Genomic DNA, 27,879 nt, shown 5'->3' on the forward strand with positions numbered 1-27,879 from the left:
TGCAACGGTATTGCAACCTACTACCTCTATCGTAGCATTCCCTGTTCGCAGAACCTTCTAAATAACATTCAAATTATGCCTCCCCACATGAAGATTTTCTGAGGTTCCTTTTCTCTTATATTATTGTGGCGGCATAGCATCTACATCACACAGGGCACTTTGAGTTGTGTTATTGAGTCTTGCTATGTAGTGCCTTTGTTTAGTATGGTGTTTTGCGATGCCTAACAGCAGTAGCGTTTAAACACTACATACAACTGAGCAGTCAAAAGTTCTTCATCTGTGAAAAACAACAACAGTACCAGATTTATCTTCTACCTCCATCTCCCTAGCATGAGGGGCCATACATCTATCCACCCTGTAGGGCTCCAGGCTGGATTTTGCTCAGGTCTACAGCAACTGCCACTTCCAAGCAGAATTGAATTAACTGCAATGCATGGTCCCAGGGGGCTTAAGTGTTCTAGCTATTACAGGGGCTTCCAGCAGAACTAGTGCCCAGCTATTCATAAGACAGCAAAGATCAAGCTATTATTTCAGCTGCTGATGGTTAAAAGGAAATCACACCCTGAGCTTCCATGGCAATCTGTGATTGAATGAGACTTCAGCGATGGGAGTGAGGTATTTCATGGCTCTAGAAAGGCTACTAAAAGGGCCTTTGAGGGAGCTCTCTGGGAAGCAAGCAATAGAGGGGGTGTGAAGCAAAATCAGCATCAAACTGTGATGATATTGTGGGTGAGGAGAGAACAAACCTCCACTTTATATTAGGTGAAGAGAGCCCCAAATCCATATCGCCATACTCTCTCCAAAGCTCACTGAAGCATGCCTGCCTCAGAAGAAAGGAATCAGCTTCTCTTCCTGGTTACTTGTTTTCAATTAGTCAGAATACACAGGCCTCATTGCTGCCTGTCGTGGGCCAATCCTTGGGTTTTCGGTCTCTGCGGCCAGCTTTCATTTTATAGCAAGGCTCCTAATATTGCCCAGGACTCTTTCCCTGACTGTGTTTTGCAAAAGGAAATAAGCGATGGGGCCTGGAGTATCTTCAGAAACTCGGTCAGGTCCCCACCCCACAAATCATGTGTCCCTCTCTCCCCCCCCCCCCCGCTCCCCAGTTCCCAATAGGAAGACAATATTCCCTACCTGCGGAAGTCAAGGAGAGGCCGAGTGGTGGTAGGAATGCCCTCTGCTGGCCAGCTGAGGAAGTGAAATTGCGTCAGAGTCCGTGTCTCCTGTGAGTGCACATTCTTCAAGTAGAAACTACGCACCAGGAAATCCTCACACCAGATGTGCTCTGAGACAAGGTTCACCTGAATGGAGATATCAGGATTTGGAAAGGGAGAGAAGAAGCATGGGATACTTGCAGCCAGCAGTCTCCTTCACATAATAAATCCTGCCATCTTGTTTTCCTGCTATTCTCTAAATACTTGATAATGTATTGGGTCTGTTAAAATGCCTTTTTCTGCCTTTTTTTTTATAAGGCTAGAGCATAATAGATGCAACATGTGCCCATAATTTTGCTGCCCACAATCAGAATTCACGATGGCTTATCTAGATCATTATCAGGATTCAGAGGCTACTGCTTTTGAAGATGATATCTTTCAATTAGTCGTGGGCCATTCAGTGTGCCATTTTGAATCAATCCCCTTCTTCTACAGAATGGGAATTCCAGTCACTGCGATTCGATAACCATGTAACGTCAAATGATATAAACATTTTTCTGCTTTCTTCATATCGCGAGTAGCACTTTCACAATTTGATACATTATCCCACTTCCGGCTCCCAACACTGAATGTAAAAAAAGAGCTGTATTGCTCAGGAAAGCTTCACAGTTTGTATAGATGGCTGTGGGGTCTAGGGAGGAAGAGAAAGAGAAGGAACATTTCCATGTTTTTTTTTTTGTGGATTGCCTGAAAATGAAGTATGCACAGGAATGAGATTAATTTCATTAATCTTCCACAGGAGTTTAATTTGCACACCCAGCTGTGTTTAGCCCAACTGCAGAATGCTCACACTGTTGGGAGGTACATCAGAAAAGGACATCATTGCTACCTCAGATATGGCCCTCTTCTCAGTGACTTCCCCACAGTGAAAGAGGAGGAACCTTTGCCACTTTTTGCTCAGCATTGCAAAGACATAATTGGTCAGCCTTACCTCATAGATGTGGTAAAGTGAGGATCCCTCATCGGGCCAATAGCGGTCACACTGTTTGACGCCATCCTCCACCAATGGGGTGAGCATGACAATGACCGTGCAGCCATTCTCCCATACCATCTACATAGACGAGATAGGCAGGAGATTCAGCAATTATAATACTGTACTGTACGACTTCTCCACATTGAACGAAGTGCAAATGCCATCCCACATGTGAAAAGAGGGAAGAGACTAGTTCATGGAATGTCTCTGCCTCCAATTAAAACAAAGCAAACACAGACATTTAAATTTCCTTGGGCTGCAAAGTCAGTGTGGAAATATATTGGGTATGTCTAATAAAATTCTAAATGGGAAGAGAGGAACCCAGCAATTTCTCAGCTTCTCAAGTGTGATGGTCTATCTTTCTGATGCGTTACTTCTTATTCATTCATAACATAATTCAAATAAAACTGTACATTCATACATTCATGCTTTGAGGAGTTTGCCACTGGAGATGATCTAGCCGTAGTATTTCAATATGTTGGCATGGAGCACAATCCTGCCCTTGTTTCAGAATGAGAAGATGGACTCCATGCTCTTTATCGTCTATCTGCCATTCTTCTAAAGGCTTTGAATATATTGCCAGGGATTATAGAACCCCCGTGCCAAAGAAATATCAGTCCAAATGTCTGTTGAGATTCTCAGTCATCCAAGTCATTGTTCTCCCAAAGGTGCTTTTTTCAAAAGACAACTGGACTTTGTTCTGAAGCTTCTTGGATGAGATGCCAAACATCGTCAAGGAAAAACAAAGTCCAGTTGCCTTTTGGAAAAAGCATCTTTGGGACTATCAGTCCAAATACCCTATCAGGCAACACAGGAATGTGAGCCTTTTAGAATAAACATCTCCATGGCCCTCTTACCTGCCAAAAATCAGCAATGGTGTGGGACAATGGACCTTGTGTTGCAATGTATGCTGGCATCCGTGGATCATGGTCAATCTGCAAAGAAACAGAGTATGAAGTAAAATAGCCTTCCTCCTCCTAGTGCTCTTTGAATGAGTATGGACTTCAATTCCTAGTTCTTCTATGCTAGCTGGGAATTCTAAAAGGGAAGGAACAGAAGAGAATTAGACTGGATAAAGTAGGCTCAAGGGGATGAGTTGTAGATGAATCTACATTAAAGATTTGCTATCACCATCTAGATCCGTGATGGCGAACCTATGGCACGTATGCTGGAAGTGGTAAACAGAGCCATCTCTCCGGGCACGTGAGCCGTCACCCGTTGCTCTTCTGGATTTTGGCGCGGCGGCCAGCTGGACTTCATGCGTACGCCTGCATTCTGATAACTGGAAGAGCAGTCGCCCAGCGCAGGCATCTTTCGGTTTCCGGTGTACACAGGCCAGCTGGTCTTCGCATGCACATGCACGGCAGAAACCGGAAGACCAGGTGAATGGCACGCATGCATGCACTGGAAACCAGAAAATGCCTGTGCTGGGCGGCTGCTCTTCCAGTTACCACAATGCGGGCACAATCATGTGTGCGTGGTCCCATTTTGGCACTTGGTGCCAAAAAAGTTCTCCAGCACTGATCTAGGTGTTTGGGCACACACCTAGGAATCTCTTAAGAGCTATGGAAGTTGATGTAGAACACATCTGATTGAGTAGTTATTTGACTTTGCTTATCAAATTCATTCTGGATAAAGATACTGCAATGTGGGATGTGGAAAGAGCCTTACACTGTTGGATTTGAACTATCTATTTTGGATTTCTTTTACCGATAAATATATTATATCTATTTTGAGTTACAAGGCAAGAGAGTCATGCTGGGGCATGCAGAAGATCTGGCTGTTACCCACTAAGATGATGGGGATTTATAATCCTGATGAAAACCACAATTACAACTATATGGAATATAATTATAATGTCACTCGGGTGGTTGTTTTTACTTTTATATATACATGAGGATATTTATTATTGATGGGGGCAGAAGATGACTGAAGATTTTGAATAAACTGTTGCACCAGGATGCTATGTTACCCTATTATGGATGACGGATTTAACAATCTAGTGGAAAGACATCAAAGAAGATACTAAATGAATTATACATTTAAAGTTATTGTCTTTTCTTTTTTTTATAAAATGGAACGTATATATAGACATATGTATATTTTAGCAGAGTGGGCAGTGGATTATATTTAGAATTGTAGTGCATGGTAATCTTGCAGGAAACTGGGTTGAAATAGGTTAGTTTAGTGATTGATTAGTTTAAGAAAAAGGATTTTTAAGTTATATATTTCGGGGAGTGGAAGAATTGGATAGAACTGAATAAATGTTAAATTTGGAGAAGGCTGCTTTGAAATGTTAAATTAATATATATAAAAGTAAAGGTCATGTTGTTGTAATAATAATAATATTTTATAAGTTTGGGGGAGGAGAAAAAGGGTAGATTGTGAAAAGCGGAGAAAAGCGGAGTTATAAGAACACTATGCTAAGGGTCAGTATTTTGAGGAGTGAGTAAGGGCATGGTAAAATATTATGTAATTAATTATGAATTAGTTTATTGTTGTGAAGAAGAAGTCACAGGGGGGGGTGAGGGGGGGTTAGGGAAGAAGGGAGGAAAAGGGGGAAAAACTTGTATTCGAAAAACTTTTTCAATAAAAAAAAAAAAAAAGATACTGCAATGGATCCACAGAGCGACCAAACTTGACTTTATGTTATTAGAAGTGCAATGTATTACTATGAAATGGTATTGCCTACAGTTAAATTATCCACAAGCAGCAAACTAGATGATCAAGATGAACTTGAATGAATTAGACTGAAGAATAAATAATCATGGCCAGCTTGGAGAGGAAAAAGAGAGAGAAAAACATCTGATCCAGAGAAACAAATGATGTCCAATAGCACCCACCTATTGCCCTTAACGGAACACTGCTCTTAGAGAGACACTGTTTAAATCTTATATCCTTGATGGAAGGTAGGAAGAACGAGACACACAGAATATCTTTCTAAAGTGAGAAAATATGCAGACAGATTGAAAAAGGAGAGACTAGTTTAATGGATCAGTTGTCCAATTGGGAACCGCAAGACTTCACACCAAGAAGTGAGAAAGTCTATCTGCTTCTAAAAGGCAGGTGAGAGACAATTGTGAGGCCTGGCTAACAAATACATCCTGGGAACGGAAGGTAGAGCTGATGGCTGAAGAACAGATGGCATTACACCTTCAAAAAAATGATGAGTGTGGCACATTTAATCCAAAGTGGCAGGGCTGAGGGTGCTTTGGGACTGTCCTTTCTAGCTGAGCAATGACTGCTCTCAACTTGGCAGGATAGATGGCACAGGCAGCCTCTTAAAAAATGGGCCAGTGAGGCAGCATTTGGTTGGATAGGGAGTGCACTAGCAAGGAGAGGAACTTGGGTGTCTATCACTCACAATGGGGCTGGCATTAATGAAGTCACTCCGCGATGGGTTGCATTCCATTTTCAACTTGATGCGTGCGTGGTCATCTGGGAACAACAGAAAAAAACAAGGAGCTGATGGTCTAGTCTGGCCGGAGAAATCCATAGCCCCAGAATTGTATGTGACTTGCAAATTCTTTCCAAAATGAGGTTGAATTTCCGGGTTGGGATTTCTTAAAAAAAAAAAAAATCAGTAATATGACTGTGGCTTCTCTCTATTTGTAGATTGGAAGCTTATGAAAATAGCATTATTACCCTTTAAATAGGTTGAACATATTTAAGGAAAAAAACAACCCACCCCACGTCAGAGAAAGTCAGAAAATATGGCTCTATCTGCTCTTTGATGTGACCCTACTCAATGTACTGCCCATTTTATACCGGTGTCCCATATACCACAATCTTGCTGTACTCCCTTCTCCAATGCCTAGTTAAGCGCAGGCCTATAGCCACCACAGTAGAACCATGCACTGGCCACACTCCAAGCCTTCTGCTAAGCCAGCAAGGAGCAGGAATAAAATGGGACAATCACATCCCTTAGTGCCCATAGGCAGTGCTTGTATGGACTCACAGGGCACATAATCTGGGTTGCGGTTCTTCTTGACATTGGCTTCATGCTGGGCAGCATCACAAGTGTTTGGTTCTGCTTGGTATGCACACATTGCTTGCCACTCTTTAGCCAACCTATCACGATTACGTAGATGGTCCTCCATATATGCCTGTGGGGGCAACAGAACAGTTGTCACATCCTGGACCTCTCCATCTTCCTCCCCCCAAAGAGATTACTGAGATCTATTGAAAGCATTTTCTGACTTGATACCTTCAAAATGTTAGGGGACTGAATTCCCAGAACTGACAATCTCAATAAATCTGATGACTGTCACATTGCTGTCAAAATCTACGGCACTGTTTTTTACCTCAGCATCTTTAAGATGTGTGGGCTTCAACTCCCAGAATTCCCCAGCCAGCCATGTTGAGTTTACGATGAGTTTTATTTACCAGGTTTTAATTTCACTAAAAAAAGGAAATAAGTAAAGCCTCCGAAAGTCTTAATTCTTGATGATCTCACGTATACAACCATGCAATCATCAGGCAGTAATATGGAACTACTTTGCTCTGGCCATTCTCTCCTCTCTCTAGAATTCCCTCATGGTCTCCAATCAAATCTATCCTCAGATCCAATCTTGTTTAGCTTTTGAGGTCAGCTGTGGTTGATTAAGTGGGGCCACTTAGTTGGTGTTTCATTTCAAAAATGGCACCAAGCATCTATGTCTTCTGTAAAGCTCCATCTGGCAAGTTTGCAAACCTCTGCCAAGCTGTCCAAACAGCACAAATCTGTAGTGTGTGGGTGCTCCTCACCAGAATCATGTGTCCAGTGGAGATATCCATGTTGGACTGCACAGGCTCTTCACACCAAGATGGCGTGCTGCTGTGGGAGCTGGGACTGGCCTGGGGTGCATCGCTGAATTGCGAGGAGACACTGCTGACACGAGAGTTTTCAGCAGGAGCAGGGGGCGGAGGGGTTTCTGCACGGCCAAAGAGGGACTTGGCAGCCATGTGCTGTCGGCAGAGCTCCTGTGGGAAAGATGACCCAGCTACAGCAACCATGCACATGGTCACTCAGAGCAGACAAAAGATCAGAAAAGCAGGGAGTTGGACGGAGCTAAAAGCATTCCAATCATCCAAATATCCTTAATTCCTCCACTCAGAGATGCAAAAACAGTAGGAAAATAAAGACGTAACTGAGTTCACCTCAGTTCAATCCTCCCCAAGGAGCTAGGAGCCATGCCTAGCAGCCATCTGTCCAGGAAGCTTGCATTTGTATTCTGGCACTGAAAGAGAGGCTGGAGCCTTTCAGTTTTAGGAATGCGTTTACCCAACACTCTTAATCACACCAGTTAAAGCCTTAGTGGCTACCGCTGCATAATATGCTAAGCTGGTTAGGGCTTCTTTGGGGCCCTTATGCAATCTCAGTCAATTTGGAGGAATGGCTTCAGTAACTAAATGGAGGGTGCTGGGCATCCCGGCCTCTGATTTCTGGTGAACAATGGTGCTACATGTAGAGTGATCTTGGCAGACTTGGGGATGTCAGAGCTCCTCCCTGCCGTCAATCCCACTGGTACCTGGTATTCATAGGTGCTGTCAGTCGCTCCCTCTGGCCCCAGCCCTGCCAACCGCTCTTTCTCCCGCTGCTTGGCATGCTGGCGCAGACAAAAGACCACAGCAGCAGCAATGACGATGCCGGCCACACAGGCCAGTAACACAAAAGTGAGCAGCACCGAGCGGAAAGTGTTGCCAAAATGGGCAGGATGCGGGTAGGTTGCAGCCTCATTGCGCTGTGGAAAGACAGGCATAGAACAGGTGAGCTTGGGATAAATAAGGACGCACCTCCACCAAAGGCAGATGGTGCACAGGGTCTAGTCCAAGATGGGAGATGGTAGCCCTTCAAACGTCGCTGGGCCCTAGTTCCCAGCAGCCTCTGCCACAGCACGGCCCAGGGCAAAAGAGGAGTGGCAATTGTAGTTCCACCATATTTGAACAGTCACAGCCATCACTGGTTTAAGCTAGATGCTTTGCTATTAGTTGCCATTCCATCATCCTGGTATTGTGGAGCTTTATCAAAATTGCTACTGCTCACTGCTGACCTGTTCTCTCCTCAGGCTCTGTTCCACCCCATCACTAAAACCTGGAACCTTTGCTGAATTCTCATTCTATGCTTTCCATATTTTGCAGCCAATGCCTTTCTTCTTCTTCCATGCTAGGAGGTGAACAATTTATTTAGGAGGCCCACCTCTTCTCCTGGTTTCAAGTCTCCCTTAACTCACAAAAGCAGCCTTTCCAAACAGGCAACTTGAAGGCTTGGCTTATGAGTCAGAATTCTCAGAACTCTCTCTTGGCCAAACACTATCCAAGCTTTAAAATGCTATGAGGTCAATCACAGGCAAGTCTTACCTGTCCTACACCCATCTGTAGGATCTTTACTCCCACCTCTGATTCCAGCTCTGACTTCACCAGGGCTAGAGGAAGGATAGAAATGAACAAGCCATACTAGAGGACGGAATTTGGGCATGAGCAAAGCAGCAACTGAGTGAAGAATAGAAACTGGGAGAAACTGAATGAACAAGAAGCTATGGGAGCATGACTTCGAGATCGGTCTGTTTCTGTTTGGCATGGTGGGGTTACAACATGAGTAGGAAGGATAATACTATGATAGAGGGAGGTCCTTTGCTCCCTCTTTTATGGACCCCAAAGTCACATAACAAACAAAATAAAGCAAAACAGCCAAGCAAACCTGCTAGGCTGAATATACCTTTCCTGAAGAAGAGAACTTTCAAAAATAATAATATCTGATAATAATATCAGTGATACTGATAATAAAAGTAATAAAAATAATAATAATAGTATGGCTCCAAGCTCGAAAAAAGCATGCTAATACCCATTTTGGCATAGAAGGTATCCTGCACCTATTAAATAGGATATTTTAGTGTCCTGATAAGTCTAGGACACAGAATCGGTATAATTGTGACTGCTGATTTGCTCTCAACTTACCTGCCCTATTGGCAACATCATTCAGAGACAAATTTTGATGGTTTTGACGGATGCGGAATGTGAGAGCTGGACCCAACACACTGAATAAGGAGAGATTTGAATTTAGGATTCTGCTTTCACTAACCACATCATTCAGTCAACAAATGTGCTTTTTTTGACCATTCCTGCAGGATGCCTCTGTTATGGCTACCCATCTTAATTCTTTACAATGCCCTTTACATAAGGATATCTTAGGTTTTTTTTTCATTCATGTTTCTGCCAATCAGCCAGGGGACCCAGAATGACACAAAGCCCATTAAGTGATTTGTATGATTGCTGTTGCCAGGGAGATGGAGGAGATTATTGCTTTTTGTATTATTATTTTTTTTGGGGGGGGGGTTATCCTAGTAAACTGCCTGGAGTCACTGAGAGTGATTTGGGAGGCCACAAATTTTTTCTTAGATAAATAAATAACTCAGAGGTTGATAGTTTTCACTGAACGTGAAAGATCTCAAGTTGGGCCTTAAAGCCCAAATTACAGTAGTTCAAAACCTAGTGCAAGTACACAGTTGCTAAAAAAGGTCCCTGCTCATATGCACAAGGGTTCATTACTTAAGAAAATAATTAGCCCAATTCTGTTGAGATGTAACAAAGAAAAGACTTTGTGTTAACAACCCAATAATGAGAACTCCCCAGGATAGGAGATATAGGGTAGGAGACTGTATAATTCATTCCAAAGCAATGTGGGGCCCTATAAGTATGTTGGGATAGCCAACTGGCTACATATTCTGGAAGTTACAGTCCTAATGTATTGAGGAGCACTAAATTGGGGGAAGTTACCTCAAGGGTACAAGGAAGTCCTTGTAGACTGTTCATTATGAGAACTGCATCACACTCTGGCTATGTCACCAGTACTTCCTCTGGTTGTTTCTCATTAGATTCCTTCCTTTCCAGAGCCACTCCAAATAATGGCACACTTCAGATTCTTGTGGATCCCTAGATCTCAGCTAAGCTATATCACTTACCTGATATTGATGAAGCTGGTAGTAGATAAGTGAACACGTTCAGCCAAGGTCTCAAGGAGATGAATGCCAACAGCAAGACTTAATGGCCTGCAGGCAGTAAAAATGCAGTCGGTCAAGACTTAATGGCAAAGCATGTAGAGAAGTGAGTGGGTTAATAAACAGCAGATAAATAATATCTTTAAATAATTAATTTTAAGATGTGTGAATTTCAATACCCAAAATTCCTGGAAAGTGAAGTCTACACATCTTAAATTTGCCATGGTTGGGAATCCTTGCTTTGGGTATTCCATCTTGGATATTAATCACCCCCCTGGCATAAACCTTACATAGTCATAGATCTTCTGCTGGTAAAAGTACCTCAACCATGTTAGCCATTTGTGGGGTTCATATCTGATTTATTGAAGTATCACAATAAACAAAAGAAAAATCTGTATAGCTTGTGATAAGTGAACCAAACATAACCGGGTCACTCATTAACTTCTACAACCTTTGATTTTATCATAGCACTTCCCTGTATGTAGAGAATAAGGAAAATAATCTTGTTACTCAGACAACAGGGGCTGAAACACTGGGTTTAAGTCCAGAAAAACGAGACAACATTTGGAAGTGGCTCAGACAAAGACCTCCCTTATTCACTGAAGGGGAGGAGGTACAGTACAATCATACTTGCAAGGGTCCGATATCATAGTCCCGTGATGGCACGCAGAACAATATCTGTGGGCACGTGAGCGTTGCCCTAGCTCAATTCCAGCACACATTCGCGCACTAGCGAGCTGATCATCAGGCCTTTTGGGCCCACCGGAAGTTGGGAAACGGGGGTGGGGAAGGCTGTTTTTGCCCTCCCCAGGCTCCTAGAAAGCCCCTGGAGCTTGGGGAGGGTGAAAAATGGGCCTACAGGGCCCACCGGTAATCTTTTTGCCATCAAGGGCCAAAAGTGGGGGGAGCGTGGGGGGTCGCGCGCACATGCACAGAGGGGAGGGGCGCAGGGGGCATTGAATTATCAGTGTGGGCACACACACACGTGACCCCCCTGCACTCCCTCTGCTTTTGGCATGCAACGGCAAAAAGGTTAGCCATCACTGTCATAGCCCATCTCAGTCAAAGTAGATTTGTCCATCATGTGGATTTGATTTTGTAGCCCAGCCTACTTACTGGCGCTAACATCCTGGCTTCCAAGACCCCCCATTCCACCTTATCCCACTCCTCTAATTTGCTTGAATTGTCCCACTTATGTTAATTATATATATTCAGCACAATAATTGCATTCAGTTATCACACTGAACCATACTTGATTTTCACCATGATTTGTTGGATAAGCTACAAATGATCAGAGTAAGTTTTTTAGTAATTTTAATTAATCAAGGCATGCTCGTCTAGTTCCTTCATTTGCTTTCTCTTCTTTTTCAATCTGTCTTTTTTGGGTATCTTTTTGAATTAGGTATTGACTGGAACTAAAACGCTAGCCAAGAATAAGTCAGAAAACCCAACAAATCCTGTGTTCAAAAGTTGTAGGTTATATTAATCCACAATTGCAATTAAACCCAATATGCAACCAGACTTTGATATTGCAGAAGACTACTTTGTAACAAACCATAATTTATTCATTGATTCTCTTTTCCATGCCACACTAAGTGAAAAATAAACCAACCATAGTATGGCTGAACACAGTGCATGTATCCAATCACTGTGCAGAGGCAAATGAGAGTAATTATTATAAGTTTCACCCTATTATCTGCTGGAACCAGTGGTGGGTTGCCCCCCCCGGTTCGGACCGGTTCTATAGAACTGGTAGTAAAACCGGCGGGAGGCTCCGCCCACTGACCTGGACATCATAAGTGATCTGTGCATGCGCAGAAGCTTCTGAGGATGTACAGAAGAGCGCACGCGAGTGCGAGTTAAGCAAGTGCACGTGGGACGATGAGAACCGGTAGTAAAGGTAAGTAGAACCCACCCCTGGCTGGAACTTGTCAATAGGCAGCTCAGGTTTCTCCAACTTGGAATTTCTCCAGATACATTCATTTTTAATTAGGCCCAGACAGCCTGGACTAGCAGCCAGCCTAGCCTAGCCTAGCTGTGGGGTGATGTAGAATGCACTGATCCAAATCCATCTCATACATGTATGAGTCAAGTGCATCCACACCTTGAAAAACCAAGCCATACAGGTAGTCCTCAACTTAGGACCATAATGGAGCTTGCCCACTGTGGTTGTAAGTCATCATCACAGTTGTAGGGCAAGTCATTCACATGACAGATCCAGTTTTTACAACCTTTTTTTGCAATAGTCGTTCTGAAAAACCACAAGTAAATGCCAGTTTTCTGCAAAAAAGGCCACAAAAGATGGCCACGTGATTGCGGGATGCGGCAAATGGCTACGAATGCAGGCTGGATGCCCAAAATAGTCACATGACCAGGAGGAGGGGAGGAGGAGACAGTCGTTGGAATTTCAGACTTGGGGAATCTGTAGTAACTCTGAATGGTGGCTAAGTGATAGGTCATAAGTTGAGGACCCACCGGTACAACTTGCCTCTCTGGATGTGCCCATTTGTTTTGCCCCTCCCTCATTTCCCTGGACACACTCTTTCTCTCACTTCTGGTCTGTGACGACGTAGCCATATTCCTCTGCTGCCAATGGCGTCTCTGGCTGCTCCTCATCCTTACTGAGTACACCTACTACCATGTGACTCTTCTTCATCATCGCCACCTGCTCCTCAGTACTGCTGGTATCACTTTCTGCTGGGCTTAAGGGCTTGTGCGAGTCTGGGGGAGATGTTGTCATTGACATGGGGGCCCCAGTTGAGCCAAATGTCTCCCAGTGTGCCTGAATTTGCCCCTCTGTGGGAACGACACTGACAGAGTCTTCTTGAGACGGGACTGGCTCTGGCTCCTCCCCATGTTGCATTTCTGCTTCTGTCACCTAAATGAAGATGGAAAGGTCACTCATCGGCATTCAACACTTCAACCAACAACCCACAGCTATCTTGATAACTCCTGCTTGTTACTACAGCCAGCCTTGCAAATTCCCTTCTCAAACTCTGCCTCAGGTTGCTGGTTCCATCCTCAAGTTTGAATTTGTAACAATCTGTTCTCTTCCTCTTCACAAGAGCCACCTATGTTAGAATTGGCTGGGGATAGTTGTTCTCTGATGGTGCAGGCAAACTATAGTCTAAACCTGGCCCCAGAAAATCTCCAGAGTATCTGCCCCAAGTGGACAGGGCCAAATCTTTTGGCCTTATTTCAGTGGGAGAGAATGAATAGGGAAGTGTTTATATGAAAAATATCAGTTGATCTTTTTGAACTCTTCCCCAACCTCCTACGAAATTGGGCAAGCCACCCACACTGGCTATGTTCAGAAACAACTTTCACCACTCTCCACATTTCCTGTGGCCTTTGGAGACTAACAGCTTCTCCCTGGACTCGCAAAAACAAAAGTGATTCTGCCCCACGTACATGCAAGTTGCCCAGTTGTGTGCTATGGCAGGAGAAAAATCAAGTGTGACTTAACAGGATCTACTTCTCATATCCAGATGTTGACTCAAGTACAGTGTATCCTCCAGGGACTAATCAGAAAGCATATTTCAATGTTTTGGGATGAGGGATTGTAGAGACCCAGAGATTTCCATGTATATCGAGAAGATGGACAACTTACCCGCTTGGATTCTGGAGCCTCCTGTTCAAACCTACCAGCTAAGGAAAGAATTGGAGAAGAAAAGTGCTTATTATCTAAGGTGAGGAAAAAAACAACAACTTTAATGTGTTTATTTTCAAAGTAGTGAAGTAGAAATTAACAATCTATAACTTTCTTCATGTTTTCAAAGTCCCATCATCCCCAGCCAGCCTGGCCAATGGTCATGGCAGTCACAGTCCACCATTAGAGAGTTACTAGTTTCCTACCCTTGCACTTAAGGGAAGACATTCTGCGGAGGTTCAAGCATGTTCTCTGATTGCCATGTCATAGGCTCCAGAGCTAAAATACCAACAGAGGAAAAACAAATTCTGGGGTGAAGCCAGCACAAATTTAAGCCTGGATTGCATGAGCTAGCACAGGGACAGCACAGAATCTCCTCTCTTCAGATTCAGCCCACAGAGTTGCTATTTTACATCCAGACACAAACCTTCCTCCAATCTCTCTCCTAAAGCTACAAAACCATCCCTCCTGTCTCTTTCTGTTCCAAGTCCTCATTCCTACTCACCATGTTTATTGGGAATCTGAAGGAACTGAATTACGTCCTGTGGTTTAATTCCATAGTTGGCAAATATGGCTGTAAGTCTCTGAACAAGTCTATCTGTGGATAGAAAGGAAGGGGTCGTGTTTTGCTTCTGTAGCCTAATTATCACCAAGGTTTTCAAACCACGATAAATAAGCTAGATGATTCTTAGAGGGCCGCTGAAAAAATAAGAAAAGTCTCACCTGGCTCGGTTGCGTGTGCTTGAGACTCTGCTCTGTTTTCGAGGTTGTTACGACTGTCCTGTAGAGGATAATCTATCTTGGGATCTTGCTTGTTCTCAGCCCTGTTTCTGGATTTACCTGTCTGTTCCTGGGTTAAGTAAAGTGCCCCCAGGTCTTGGAAAAGTTGACTTCCATCCAGCCCCTGCTGTTCCCTATAGAAAGGAGCAGTACTGGCACTCATGAAGGCTTTGGAAGGAGCTGCTTGGTCTAAGAAAATGGGAGACTTTGGGTTGTGACCACCAGAACTGCCCTGGAAGGTGCCATCTGGGTAGCTGAACTGAAGCAAAAGTACATAGAAAGGCAATTTAGAAACAAATGAAGCCAGTTGTCTTAAATTGAGTCACAATTCTGATCAATCTAGCTCCGTGATGGCGAATCTACGGCACGCATGCCTGAAGTGGCACGCAGAGCCATGTTGTCTGACATGTGTGGCGTCGCCCGATCCTCTTCCGAGTTTCTGGTGTGCATGCGTGCATGACGATCAGCTGGCCTTCGTGCGTGTGGCAGTGCTGGAAACTGGAAGAGGTGGTCTTCCGTTTTCCTGCGTGAGCATGCGCGCTGGCCAGCTGATTATCGTGCGTGCGTGTGCACCAGAAACTTGGAAGACTATCTGGCGTGCATGCATGCGCAGGAAACCGGAAGTTAATTTTTGGGCATGCGCATGCACCCTGGGCAGCTCCTCTTCCAGGTTGCGGCCCAGACGAGCGTGCGCGCACCATCACTGATCTAGCTCATTGTTTCATTTGCAAGGGCTCTCCAGGTTTCTGATATGAAGCTTCCCCAAATTTTCTTGGATGTAGCAAGAGCTATGTTGCCAAATTAAACTTTCCTTCACTGAATTTTTCAAGTCACCAATAAGCCCTATTGGCATAACACTGCCACTCTATTCTCTCTCTAAAGTGTCTGCTCTACGAGAGGGTGGTATACTGATTTAGCTTTGCAGTATATGTTAAGCAAAGCCATTGGAGAAACCCTCGGATTTTGCTCCCCTCCCCTTTTTCAGTGTCACCACCCAGGAGGAAACCATCTGCCAATCACAACATTGTTATGATTGGTAAATGGATTTGACAGATAGCTAGACTTTAGCCATCTGTCAAAATCTGGTACCGAGACAGATGATCTATGAGGTGACAGAGGCTGCCTGTTAAAACAGGAAAGGCTTCTCTGGGCAGCCCCCACAGCTGCAGGGTGGCACAGGCTGACACACTTCTCCTGCCTTCCTTGTCAGCCCTAGTTAGATGCAAATAGGGAAAGGACCTGACACTGGTTTTTTTGGGTTTCAGACAGGAATCTTTCTGAGTTTCCTTAAGAATCCTAGGAACCGAAGTTGATTTATTGAAGCACCATAACTTAGTTACAGAGTGCCTTGCATTTATAGGCCCTGTAATCAATGTTATAAAGAGGGCTCTTGGATAATATTTAGAGTATTATTTCATATATGAGATAATAATAAGAGCCATGGTGGTGCAGTGGTTATATTGCAGTATTACAGACTACATCTGCTCACATTGCCAGGAGTTCGATTCCCTCAATCCTGACCAGGTGAAGGTTGACTCAGCCTTCCATCCTTCTGAGATCGGGAAAATGAGGACCCAGATTGTTGGGGCCAATTGGCTGGCTCTGTAAACTGTTTAGAGAGGGCTGTAAAGCACTGTGAAGCAGTATATAAGTCTAAATGTTATTGCTATTGTTACAAAGAATCATGAGATGATCCAATCAATAGCTTGACTCTTTGTTCCTGCATTCTTCTGGGAAAGACCTATTATTTTAATTAATGGAACTGTTTTTAAAAATAAAAAAAGTGGATGGGGAACCCGTGATCTTCTAAGATGTTCATTTCCAAATCTTATTAACCCCATGCAGCCTGATAATGTGATTATGGTGATTAGGGCAATGATAGCCCAATAACATTTGGGTGGGGGGGGCACAGGGTTCCAACCAATGTGAAATAAGCAAGTCCTACAGCATCATTCCCTAACTCTGTGCTCTCCGTGTGCATTGAATCCAAGTCATTCACAGTCAGTAAGCGGGCTGAGGTTATTCTCCTTGATGCTCAGTAGCTTTATTGAAAGACACACACCTGGTAATGAGAGTAAGGAGACAGGAACGCATTCTTGTGACCTAGCTCAGGCTGAGAGGCCAAAAGCAATTCCAGATACCTCTGCAGGAGTGCTGGGGGCAGAGGAGGCTGGTGAGCTCCCTGAGCGGAGGAAGGCTGAGATGACAAGGAGGGTCTCCGGGGAACTAGGTGAAGAGGTGGCAACCTGTAAAGGGGACATTCCAGGGTAAAATGTCTGTCCATCCACCTACCCATCCATTAACTGCCTTATATGTCATTCCATTTGGGAAGATTCTGAGCAGTTTGTTGTGTTTAGATGTAAATTGGGGATCAAAAGTTCCCTATTTCTAGTTCAACAATTTCTGCATGGTAACTTAGGGTCATACCCAAAGCCCTGCTCTGCCAGTGTATCTTTGATATGATCAGCGCCAAATTATAACAGGGCCCACAGAGTCCTTCTGGCTAGAGGGCACAATTTCGTTCTGCTTTTTAAGTAGCCAGCAAAACGCCTCTGATGCAAGTGTGGGAATTTGAATTGCAAAAGCTGTGCTCCTCCCTCACTGTAATACTGATTAGATTGTGGTCCAGGCACCAGCAGTGCGTACTGCAAACATCGGCTGAGACAAAAAGATTATTTTCTGGCAGGTGTGGAACTGGATCACAATAGGGAGCAGAATAGAAACTTCCTCTTCTTTCAATCAAATCCTCATCTTGGCAATTTATAACAAAAGCAAAAGGAATGGCGCCCCAGATCCGTCTGCCTCCGAAATTGTCTGCCTTCTGGAAAAGTCTGAAGACAGAGCTCGATGCCACGTACAGGCAGTCCTAAATTTACGACCACAACTGAGCCCAAAATTTCTGTTACTAAGCAAAACAGTAATGTGAATTTTGCTCCATTTTATGACCTTTTTTGCCACACTTGTTAAGTAAATTGCTACAATTGTTAGGTTAGTAAGGTGTTTGTTAAGTCAATCCGGTTTCCTCATTAACTTTGCTTATCAGAAGGTTACAAAAGGTAATGACATGACCCTGGGACATGGCAATCATCATAAATACATGCTAGTGGCCAAGTGTCTGAATTTTGATCACATGATCATAAAGATTTATATAAATATAAATAATATAAATATAAATATAAATATAAATATAAATATAAATATAAATATAAATATAAATATAAATATAAATATAAATATAAATATAAATATAAATATAAATATATAAAACTGGGCATGGGTGGGAATGGCCATGGTGGGTGCAGCCTAGTCAGACGCCTGCACCACGGTGGGGGGTGGGGGTTTGCCCTCCCCAGGCTCCAGAGGTTTTCTTTGAGCCTCCGGGAGGGCGAAAACTGCTTCTCCCAGGCTCCAGAGGCCCTCCAGAGGCCAGAAACAGGCCAGTTTCTGGACTTCCGGAACCTCCGGTAGGCCTGTTTTTTTGCCCTCCCAGACCCTATGCACGGCCCTGCACTTACCTGGAATGATGAACAGGCCACGTGGAGACTCCTGGGAGGGGAGGGGTGGGGTGGGAGGGCTGGGGTGCACATGGCAGCCAGGGGTGGTATTTGGGTGTTCTCTTCCATTTTATAATCCTTGTTCATTCTATACTGTGGTTTGGTATGTTGTTCCATTGTTCCATTTTTAAAAAATATTATATCCTCCCCCTCTCACATCCAGTTGATATTTGATTCACATCTTGGTTGTCTTAACAGTACAATCCAGTATAATCCTACTTTCATTCAACAGTAAACTCTACTGCCTTCAGTGGAACCTTCTCCCAATTAGGTATTCAGCAGCTTATCCGAAACTAGATGCCTTCAGATGTATAGACTTTCAACTCCCAGAATTCCCCAGCCAGTGCTGATGGTCATTGATGAGAATTCTAAGGTTTGAAGTCCAGGCATCTGAAGGGAAGATTGGTGAAGGAAGGATATGGAGATGCTAGGTTCTTGGCTTGATGATCAATACACTACAGCAGTTTTTTAAAACTATCTTTGCATATCATTTACACATCATTACACATCCTTCTGCTGAACAGGCAGGTGGTTGTACTAAAGAAGACAAGGGAGATGGTTTATTGTTGAGTGCAACCTAACACTAAACAGCAGATATTTGCTAAGAAACAGCAGCAGCTACATCCCAAACTATTCTTCCTACCTATCCTCAGCTGCAGGATTCCATGACGATGGAAGGTAAAGCCTAGGGATATGCTCCATCTCCTGGGCAATCACATACTGTGTAAGGTTATCCTGCCATGATAAACCTGATATGGAAAATAGAAAGTTGAAATAAGTTAGTACACGGCCACAAAAACTGAATATTGACTCGAATGCTGAAAAGATACATGTCCTCTGATTCAGGAACAGGCAACTCAATAACCTTGAGGTGTTTTGCCTTATACCTCCGATTTCTTGTGGTTCTCCATGCAGGCCAAGAGTTCAAAACATCTGAGAGAAATTAAATTATCTATCCCTACTCTAATCACTGAAGAAAGCTGAATTCTAGATATGGTAGATTCTAACCTAGCAACTTGGAGTAAACATTTTAATCAATGGCAGACATTCATACGCAAAGTTTAAAATAAGAGAGATTTCCAAAAACATGGCAAAAGAGGCAGGATTTGAATATATCTCTATAGAGAACTGCAGCTCATAAAAGTTAATGCTTTTAGTAACATTTGTTAGTTTGAAAAGGTGCCACCAGATTCCTCCTGGACTTTGTATTATGAATCTGACACAGAGAAAAAAAATGTTTTTGACTATAGTATTAAGGGTGGAAGGAGGCACTCCGAATCTTGCCTGATTCAGGGATAGCTCGCTTTCCTATCCTATCCTATCCTTAGCTCTTCTCCTCTAATTGCTGATATTCACCTTGTGCCATAAGATGCCGTAGAATATCTTGCAAACGCTGGAGCACTGGTGTAGTGACTTGAAAGTAGGGCTGGTCTCGCAATGAACTTTCTTGGCACTGGCCAAATAAACCATCTGGAAAGACAACAAATTCACAGGATAGTTGTCTACATGTCCTAGAATGACAGGGGTGGAGTGGGGAGAAGGAGAAAGGAAGCGCCCAATAATACCCGATACTAGATACAATTTGCATGGTGGGCTGTATATGGACCTTCTCTGACGATCCACTAAAAACTAAAAAGGTTTGAACAAATTATACACTTCTTCAAGCTCTGAGGACTTGAGGCTGCAGATTTTTCCAGAAGTAAGCCCTCTTGCACTCATAGGGGCAAGCATTTAGGTCTCCTGCGTGAGCTGCACTGGCTTCCAGTGGTCTTCCGGGTGCGATTCAAGGTACTGGTTACCACCTTTAGAGCGCTCCATGGCTTAGGACCTGGGTATCTTCAAGACCGCCTTCTGCCACCAAGAGCCTCCCGCTGGCCAGTACACTCCCACAGAGAGGGGCTCCTCGGGGTGCCGTCGGTCAAACAATGTCGGCTGGCGGCCCCCAGGGGGAGAGCCTTCTCTGCCCTATGGAACGAACTGCCCCTGGAGATAAGGAGGATTCCAGATCTATGCACCTTCTGCCGCGCCCTCAAGACCTTTCTATTCCAACAAGCCGGGCTGGCCTAACTCTTTTAATTGAGTAATTTAATTCTTAATTTGATTTTAAATTAGGGGTGTTTTAATTGTTGTGGGCCAATGCTATTTAATTTGTTTTAAACTATTTTTAAATTTTGTATTCTATGTATTTTTATCTTCGGCTGTTCACCGCCCTGAGTCCTTCGGGAGAAGGGCAGTATATAAATTTGAACAATAAATAAATAAATAAAAATGTGCGCAATAACGAATAATTAACAATGGGGGGTGGTGTCTCAAATTGAATTGCCACTCAAAGGAATGCTGGGATACGTAGCCTAGTAATGTGGGGATCACACAGATCCCTACCCCCGGTATCTGGTGAAACAGGAAAAGGAAAATCATTGTTTTCAACAGCTAAGCAGGCACTCTTGAACTCTTCTTCATTTATTTACTCAGGAAGACTGATATTTCTATATGGCTGTAATATATAGATATGTAATATATGTAAAATAATAATACTAATAACAACAACTGCCTATATACGCAAGACATTATCTTAATAGCTCTTAGGTCCTTGATTAGGATTTGAGCTGTTAAGTTTTTACTCAATCCCTGACTGTGAATTGAATTGAAGATTAAATCTTAAATAATAATAATAATAATTAATATGCAACCCAAAGGACAGATCTAATATCAAAGGCAAACACTGAAAGAAGTTGTCTCAATGAATGAGGGGAAGAACAGACCCTACTGTTGACTTCCCCTCTCCCTGCATAAAACATGAATTCATAGGCTCAGGAAAGGCAGCTCGCATCTTTCCCCAGCAACAGGCAGGAGTTACCTTCCCTCCCGCCATTTTAACACTTTTGATTGTCTTCTAGCCACAAACCCCTTGTGCTATATTAATTTACCTTGCACACAGACTTCCTGCTGAGAGCATAGCCTCCTGTCAAATAAGCAGCCTGCAGGGAAAAAAACACAGAGAGATAGAAAGGAAAAGAAAGATAAGAGTTTTTTTCTCTAAAATGTGGATAGTTCTTTTAGAAATGATGTTATCTCAGATGACTACCATATTTTCAGTAAAGGCTGAATTTGATTAAGCAAGTATCAATTGTAAGCATTAAAATTAACAGTAAAATGGTTTTATTTTTTTATTTTTTTGCTTTGTTTTTGGTACCACTGGTAGCTTAGAAATTCAATGATGCAGTTTTCTGCAATATTGTGATAGAAGTACACACACACACACAAAAAAAAATCTAGAGAAATCCTAAAATTCCCCAATGTCTTCAAGAGTCCTCATACCAGTCTATTAATTAATTTTTTGAAATACCCACCGTGGTAGCTAATCTGCACATCCTTGTGGCAGCCATGGTCTCTGAATATCCACATGTTTTCAAAATGTCAAAGGAGCTATTGGCCCTCCCAAAATAGGAACCCAAGATATAACTTCTAAATAAGTTGAACTTAAATTTTAAAATTTTTTTAAAAAAAGTGCAAGCAATTCTTAAACCCTGGAAAGTCCTGGCATTGGAGGCATTTCCATTGTAAAAAACCTCTAAGCATTTCTCCAATGAGAAGAGTGAGTTTCAAGCTGTTCTGTCCGCTTTACATTGAAGTACCTGAATGATGTTCATTGAGAGATAGACAAAAAGATGCTTCTGCAAAATCTCAACAATCATTCAGAGAAAGGATAGAAATTCACACATTAATATCTACTGCAAACCAAACACCACAGAAACTGACAGATGAAGCAAGCCGAAGAAATGGACTTGCACTCTCATTTGATGGAAATATATTTTAATGGGAGAATAATGAGACAAAAGAGCTTGGTGGCACAGCAGACTAATAGCCTGTTATTAATGTTCAGCTGCCTGCAATTACTGCAAGTTCGAATCTCCCCAGGCTCAAGGTTGACTCAGCCTTCCATCCTTTCTAAGGTAGGTAAATTGAGGACCCAGTTTGTGGGGGCAATAAGATGACATTGTATAAATATACAAAAGTATGAAGGCTATTGCTTAATGCATTGTAAGCTGCCCTGAGTCTCCGGAGAAGAGCGGCATATAAATCAAATGAAAAATAAATAAATAAATAAATAAATAAATAAATGTCTTCATATGCATACTTACATTTATTTTTGTTTATATCTGTTTGATTTCTTGTCTATACTGTACAAAGGCAATGTATCTATCAACCCACACAAGGTTGAAACACATCTAGTTAGTCATGTATATTATTAGTATAACAAACAACTGTCTTAGAAAAAAAAAAACATTGCTCATACGTATAAACTTCTTGAGATTTAAAATAGAAGAAGAAGAAGTTAAACAGTAAATAGATTAAGAATTTTGGTTTTGGATCAATGGGAAAGAATGTGTTTAAAAACACTGAATACCACATTGTGTTAAAATTTAAGAGAAAATTTCTATGAAATGATGCTCCACTGGTATATGATACGAGAGAAATTATCCAAGTCTTAGATTCTTAGATGTATAAAGAATGTATAATTCTAATCATTGTTGAAAATATGGAAAGCATGAAGGGATATTTTACCATTCATGGCATTCTTGTGAAAGACTGAAAAAAAAAACCTGCAAATACATATGATGAGGCTATTGGAGTAGAATTCACATCTTAATACAGAAGATTCTCAAAGTGAATTTAAAAATAAAACCAGAAACTTTTCTTCTGAGTTTAATGGAAAAAGACTTGGAAAAAAATTGGAACTTTGATGTTATAAATGTTGACTGCAGCAGGATTACTTGACACACAAAAATGGAAGGACCCTTTGATTTCTACAATGGATGAATGGCTGCAAAAGTTGATGGAGTTAGCAGAGATGGCCAAATTAACTGCTTTGATCAATGAAAAAAATAAAATTATTTTTGTTTCTACTTGGAAACCGCTTCTGGGCTCTGGACTTGAGGTAGGGGAAAAAATTAAACTTTGATTTTTGGTTTTACTGATTAATAGGTTATAAAAATTATAGAAATGGCTAGTTTATAATATTATGTAAAAGAAAAATGTTGAGGTTTGATGTTATTATCTTATTCTACTGCACCAAAAGGAGTCAGAAGTCAATGTCTTTTCTTTCTTTTTTTCTCCTTGCTCCACACTTTTCCTTTCTCTTTTTCCTCCTCTATTTTCTTTTGTAGTTGTTATTATATATTATAAACCAATAAATAAATAAGCAAATAATATGATGAGGCAAAGAATTTTAAAAAGTAACTTACTGATGAAACCAGATTTTTTTTCTATTAGGATTTAAGGGTGGCAGAGGTTGGTTTCAGCAGGTTCTGACCAGTTCTGGAGAACCGGTAGTGGAAAATTTTGAGTTGTCCGGAGAACCGGTAAATATCACCTCTGACTGGCCCCGCTCCCATCTATTCTCTGCCTCCTGAGTCCCAGCTGATTGGGAGGAAATGGGGATTTTGCAGTATCCTTCCCCTACAGTGGGGAGGGAATGGAGATTTTATAGTATTTTTCCCCTGCCACACCCACCAAGCCATGCCCACCAAGCCATACCACGCCCACACCACACCACACCTACAGAACAGGTAGTAAAATTTTTTGAAGGGTAGACAATTATAAAAAGTGTATGAAAGATTGGTTTTATACATGGTAACTGCAGAGGGACTACCGTATGTGCAAAGGGGGAAAATACAATAATATAATAATAACCCACTATGGAGGATTGGACTGTGAAGATGACAAAATAAGCAGAAATGGCAAAAGTGTCCTGTTTGATCAGAGATGAAACAATAAACACTTTCTTAAAATACTAGAAATCCTTTAGTGACTTTTTGCTGAAAGCAGAAAAAAACGATCTGAAAAAATTGACTTGATGATTTCTGAATTTGGTTATTGAAAAGGGTTGAATATAGGACGAACAGTATAATCTTGATGGGGGAGGAGCGACAATCAGTATGTCTATGGGAGGGGAAATCAGAAGTTGCTTCTTTAAATTTTTTTCATTTTCTTCTCTTACCTACTGCACTTTTTATTTTTTTAATTTCATTTCTATTTTTTCAACGTTTACCTTCAATTTTTTTAAAAAAAATCTAATAAAAATAAACAGCAAATATTGCTTATTATTAATTTAAGGAATATAACATCACTCCAAATATTATTTCGTTGTTGTTGTTACTGAAAACAGCAACTTCCAATCCTTTAAAAAAAAATCCTATCCAAAGGTGGGGAGAACTAATCTCGCAGAGAAAGGAATGTTGGCATGGAAGCATCTGAAGTAGGGTATTAAAAATGATAGAAACTTAGAAACTAAGTTCAGGTTTTGAGTTTTAAGTAATTTTAAAGGAATGAACTAGCACAATATCTATCTGTAGTTCCTAATAAGGTATTGAATTACAATATGAGTCAACATATACTTGGCAATCAGAAACCAAAAACAACTTTGCTTTCAAGCTAAAGAAGATGGATAAGTAAGAACTATTCAGGTTTGCCTTCCTGTTATTAAACCTGGAAAACAATATGAATCATTTTAGTAAACAGATTTCTAAAAATTGCCTCAATCACATGAATAGAGATCAGACATCAGACAGAATGCAAATTGGCTTGGTACTTGACAAATTATACAATAATCAAAATGCCAAAACATAATCTTCCCTTTCCTGATAGCATAGACATCTCATTCCATGTTGGTCAAAAGGAGCTTGTTCCTAACCTCCAGTGAACTGCATTGTCAGTGCAAATAACCAGGATCAGCAGTTTAGTTTGGTGTTTCAAGTTTATTACATGCAATCTAAACACAATTATCTGATCTATTAACTGTTAAGGCAAATTGGCACTTTATGGGACTAGAGCGAATCAAAACTGAGGATGTGTTTGACCCCGCCCTTGGGCTTTGGCCTAGTCATTTCCTATAGTGTAGACTATAACTCAATTATACTCCTCAATACTCCTAATTGGTTTGGATTTTACTTGAAAAGGTTGTCCTGGCTCTCAAATGTGAAATTTAAACCATTTTTTTCAAACTGGAATCTGTCCAGATCAGAGGTGGGTTTCAGCAGATTCTGACCAGTTCTGGAGAACCAGTAGTGGAAATTTTGAGTAGTTTGGAAAACCAGTAGTAAAAATTCTGACTGGCCCCACCCCCATCTATTTTCTGCCTCCCAAGTCTCAGCTGATTGGGAGGAAATTGCAGTAACCTTCCCCTGGAGTGGGGTGGGAATGGATATTTTACAGTATCCTTCCCCTGCCACGCCCACCAAGCCACACCCACAGAACCGGTAGTAAACATTTTTGAAACCTACCACTGGTCCAGATGTGTCTGGATTTCAATTTTAGAGGGATATATAGCGGGGAGATATAATTTTGGAGAAGCATGTTTATGAATCCAGCAAATTACATATGGCAACTGGATCACTTTTAACCCGTTAGGCATCTGAGGGGGAAAAAAATTAGCCTCTCTGTACTTAGGTACCAGAGATTTCCAATTCAGGAGTCCAAAGCAATCAGCCAAATACAAATGTAATACTGGCTGCTTGTGAGTTAGCTGTCTTAAAGCAGCACTAAAGGGTTTTTATTTTTTGGGGGGAGGGATATAATCCATTTAAATCAATGTTTCTCAAACTTGGCAACTTGTTGGGGAAAGAGCCTTTTTTTAAAAAAAGGCAGCTTGTATGAGGCTGGACTAGGAGCCATATAAACCTCTGGAAAGATGCTGTTCTAGATGATGGGTGAACAGTTACACAGCCCACTCGTATCAGATGATTGTATGTGAAGTGCTTGTACCGCTTTCTAAAGCTTTGGTAAGACCACACTTGAAACACTAGAGGCTTTTAAGAAGAGTTTCTAATGAAAGTATAAAAATAAGACATTTTAATTACATTTGGGGTTGCTCTTCTACCCTCTCTTTTCCCTCTTTTCACAACAAACCTTCTTCTTCTTCTTTCTTTCCCCTCCCTCCTTCCTCTCTTCTACTTTCTTCCTCCTCCTCTCCTCTCCTACTTCCCCTTCCTCTCCCCCACTCCTCCCCTTTCCCCCTTTTTCACCTTCTCTCCTGCTCTTGTCCCCTATCCTTTCTTCCTCTCCTTCCCCTTTCTTCCATTCCTCTCTCTCCCTCTCCGCCTCTTTCCTTTCTTTCTCCTTTGTTGTGCAATATTTCCCTTATTTGGTATCCGAGCAACTCCAATTTTCTAATAATATATACTTTCTTTTCAATTTCTTTCCCATTTTACCCAATCTATCATTTCATAATTGTACATTTATATTTATAATCATCTTTCTTTCCCCCCCACCATTTAATCTGGTGTCATCTGAATTTCAATTTCTTTTTTGTCTTATCCCTCATTTAACTTTCTATTATCTATATCATTTATCTATCAACTTTTATTTATATTTCTTTTGTACCCATATATAGAATCTTCCCCATGTATTGAAATACACCGATTCCTCTTTATCTTTTATTCTTAGCATCAATCTGTTCATTTCCGCACAGTCTAAAATCTTTTTTATTACTTCACCTGCTTTCATTAGAATATATACATATACATATACATATACATATACATATACATATACATATACATATATATATATATATATATATATATATATATATATATATATATATATATATATATATATATATATTCTTACTTCTTCGTAGGGTTTATGTGTGTTTTTCTTCTAGCCAGGTTTTCCCTACGTAGCCAAGGTTTTTTTGTAGCTCCAGCTCAGTAGAATCACATCTACTCAGTTCTGGGCTTTTTTCCTTTCTAACACCTAGCAAGCTCTAACTGCTGGTCTAACTGGTCTCCCACCTAGCAGGGGAGAGCCTTCTCTGTGGGGGCACCTACTATCTGGAACGAGCTCCCCCCAGAGATACGGAGGATCCCGGATCTGCGCACCTTCCGCCGCGCTTTTAAGACCTTTTTATTCCACCAGGGGGTCCTGGCCTAATCTTTTCTTTTTAATTATGCAAATTTTAATAGGTTTTTAGATTGGGGTGTTTTAATTTGTCTGGGCCAAATTGTTTAATTTGATTTTACTTTGTTTTTAAATTTTGTATCTATGTATTTTTATGTTTGGCTGTTCACCGCCCTGAGTCCTTCGGGAGTAGGGCAGTATATAAATCAAATAAATAATAAAATAATAAATAATAATATATATAATGTGTACACACACACACACACATATATATATAATCAATTATGGAGAAGAGAATGTACATTTACAATGTGTGTATAAGAAATAAAAATAAAAACAATTTTTCCAAAAAAAAAAAAAAGAGGAAGAGTTTGTACAGCCATTTGCCTAAAATGTTATGGGGTAGCCTGCCTCAGCAGAAGGTTGGATTAGAAGACTTCCAAAGTTTCTTTCAACTCTATTATACCATTCCCAGCCTATCATAAAAGCAGCTTTCCATTCGGAGTATCATATAAGCTTGGGAAAAAGATGCATTTATTGCATGACAGAGAGAGAGGAAGAGTTCTGCTTTTGTCTGCTAAAATATCCTTAAAATGTATTAAAATTCCCAGAAGCTTCAACTAGTGTAGTCAATACCTAATAATTACTAAAGCTGAAGCCCAAAAGATTTGGGTGGCATTACCAATGATGATAAAGGATGGAAAATTCTCCTGGAAACATGTCAAGAAGCCTGGTCGACCTGTTAATTACTTGGTTCATGAAGATGACATTAAACACGGATCCAGTGGTGGGTTTCAAAATTTTTTACTACTGGTTCTGTGGGTGTGGCTTG

The 27,879-nt window shown here is 41.5% G+C and overlaps 1 protein-coding gene across 1 annotated transcript in view; it reads right to left on the minus strand.

The window, feature by feature from the left end:
• Positions 1 to 27,879, minus strand: part of PTPRN (protein tyrosine phosphatase receptor type N) — a 47,004-nt gene that overhangs the window by 8,275 nt on the left and 10,850 nt on the right. Inside the window, exons 2-19 of the mRNA XM_070956800.1 lie at positions 21,074 to 21,124; positions 19,503 to 19,616; positions 18,790 to 18,895; positions 16,655 to 16,838; positions 14,536 to 14,851; positions 14,318 to 14,410; positions 13,774 to 13,811; positions 12,716 to 13,041; positions 10,128 to 10,214; positions 9,124 to 9,203; positions 8,527 to 8,591; positions 7,698 to 7,910; positions 6,934 to 7,149; positions 6,146 to 6,293; positions 5,552 to 5,625; positions 3,045 to 3,122; positions 2,146 to 2,265; positions 1,135 to 1,301 (exon numbers count right to left, since the gene is read on the minus strand). Coding sequence (XP_070812901.1) covers positions 1,135 to 1,301; positions 2,146 to 2,265; positions 3,045 to 3,122; positions 5,552 to 5,625; positions 6,146 to 6,293; positions 6,934 to 7,149; positions 7,698 to 7,910; positions 8,527 to 8,591; positions 9,124 to 9,203; positions 10,128 to 10,214; positions 12,716 to 13,041; positions 13,774 to 13,811; positions 14,318 to 14,410; positions 14,536 to 14,851; positions 16,655 to 16,838; positions 18,790 to 18,895; positions 19,503 to 19,616; positions 21,074 to 21,124 — 2,476 coding nt within the window. The remainder of the gene's footprint in view (positions 1 to 1,134; positions 1,302 to 2,145; positions 2,266 to 3,044; positions 3,123 to 5,551; positions 5,626 to 6,145; positions 6,294 to 6,933; positions 7,150 to 7,697; positions 7,911 to 8,526; positions 8,592 to 9,123; positions 9,204 to 10,127; positions 10,215 to 12,715; positions 13,042 to 13,773; positions 13,812 to 14,317; positions 14,411 to 14,535; positions 14,852 to 16,654; positions 16,839 to 18,789; positions 18,896 to 19,502; positions 19,617 to 21,073; positions 21,125 to 27,879) is intronic.

The sequence above is a fragment of the Pituophis catenifer genome, unplaced genomic scaffold (assembly GCF_029215685.1).
Source record: "Pituophis catenifer annectens isolate HBS135680 unplaced genomic scaffold, rPitCat1.0.hap2 SCAF_1, whole genome shotgun sequence".
NCBI lineage: Eukaryota > Metazoa > Chordata > Lepidosauria > Squamata > Colubridae > Pituophis > Pituophis catenifer.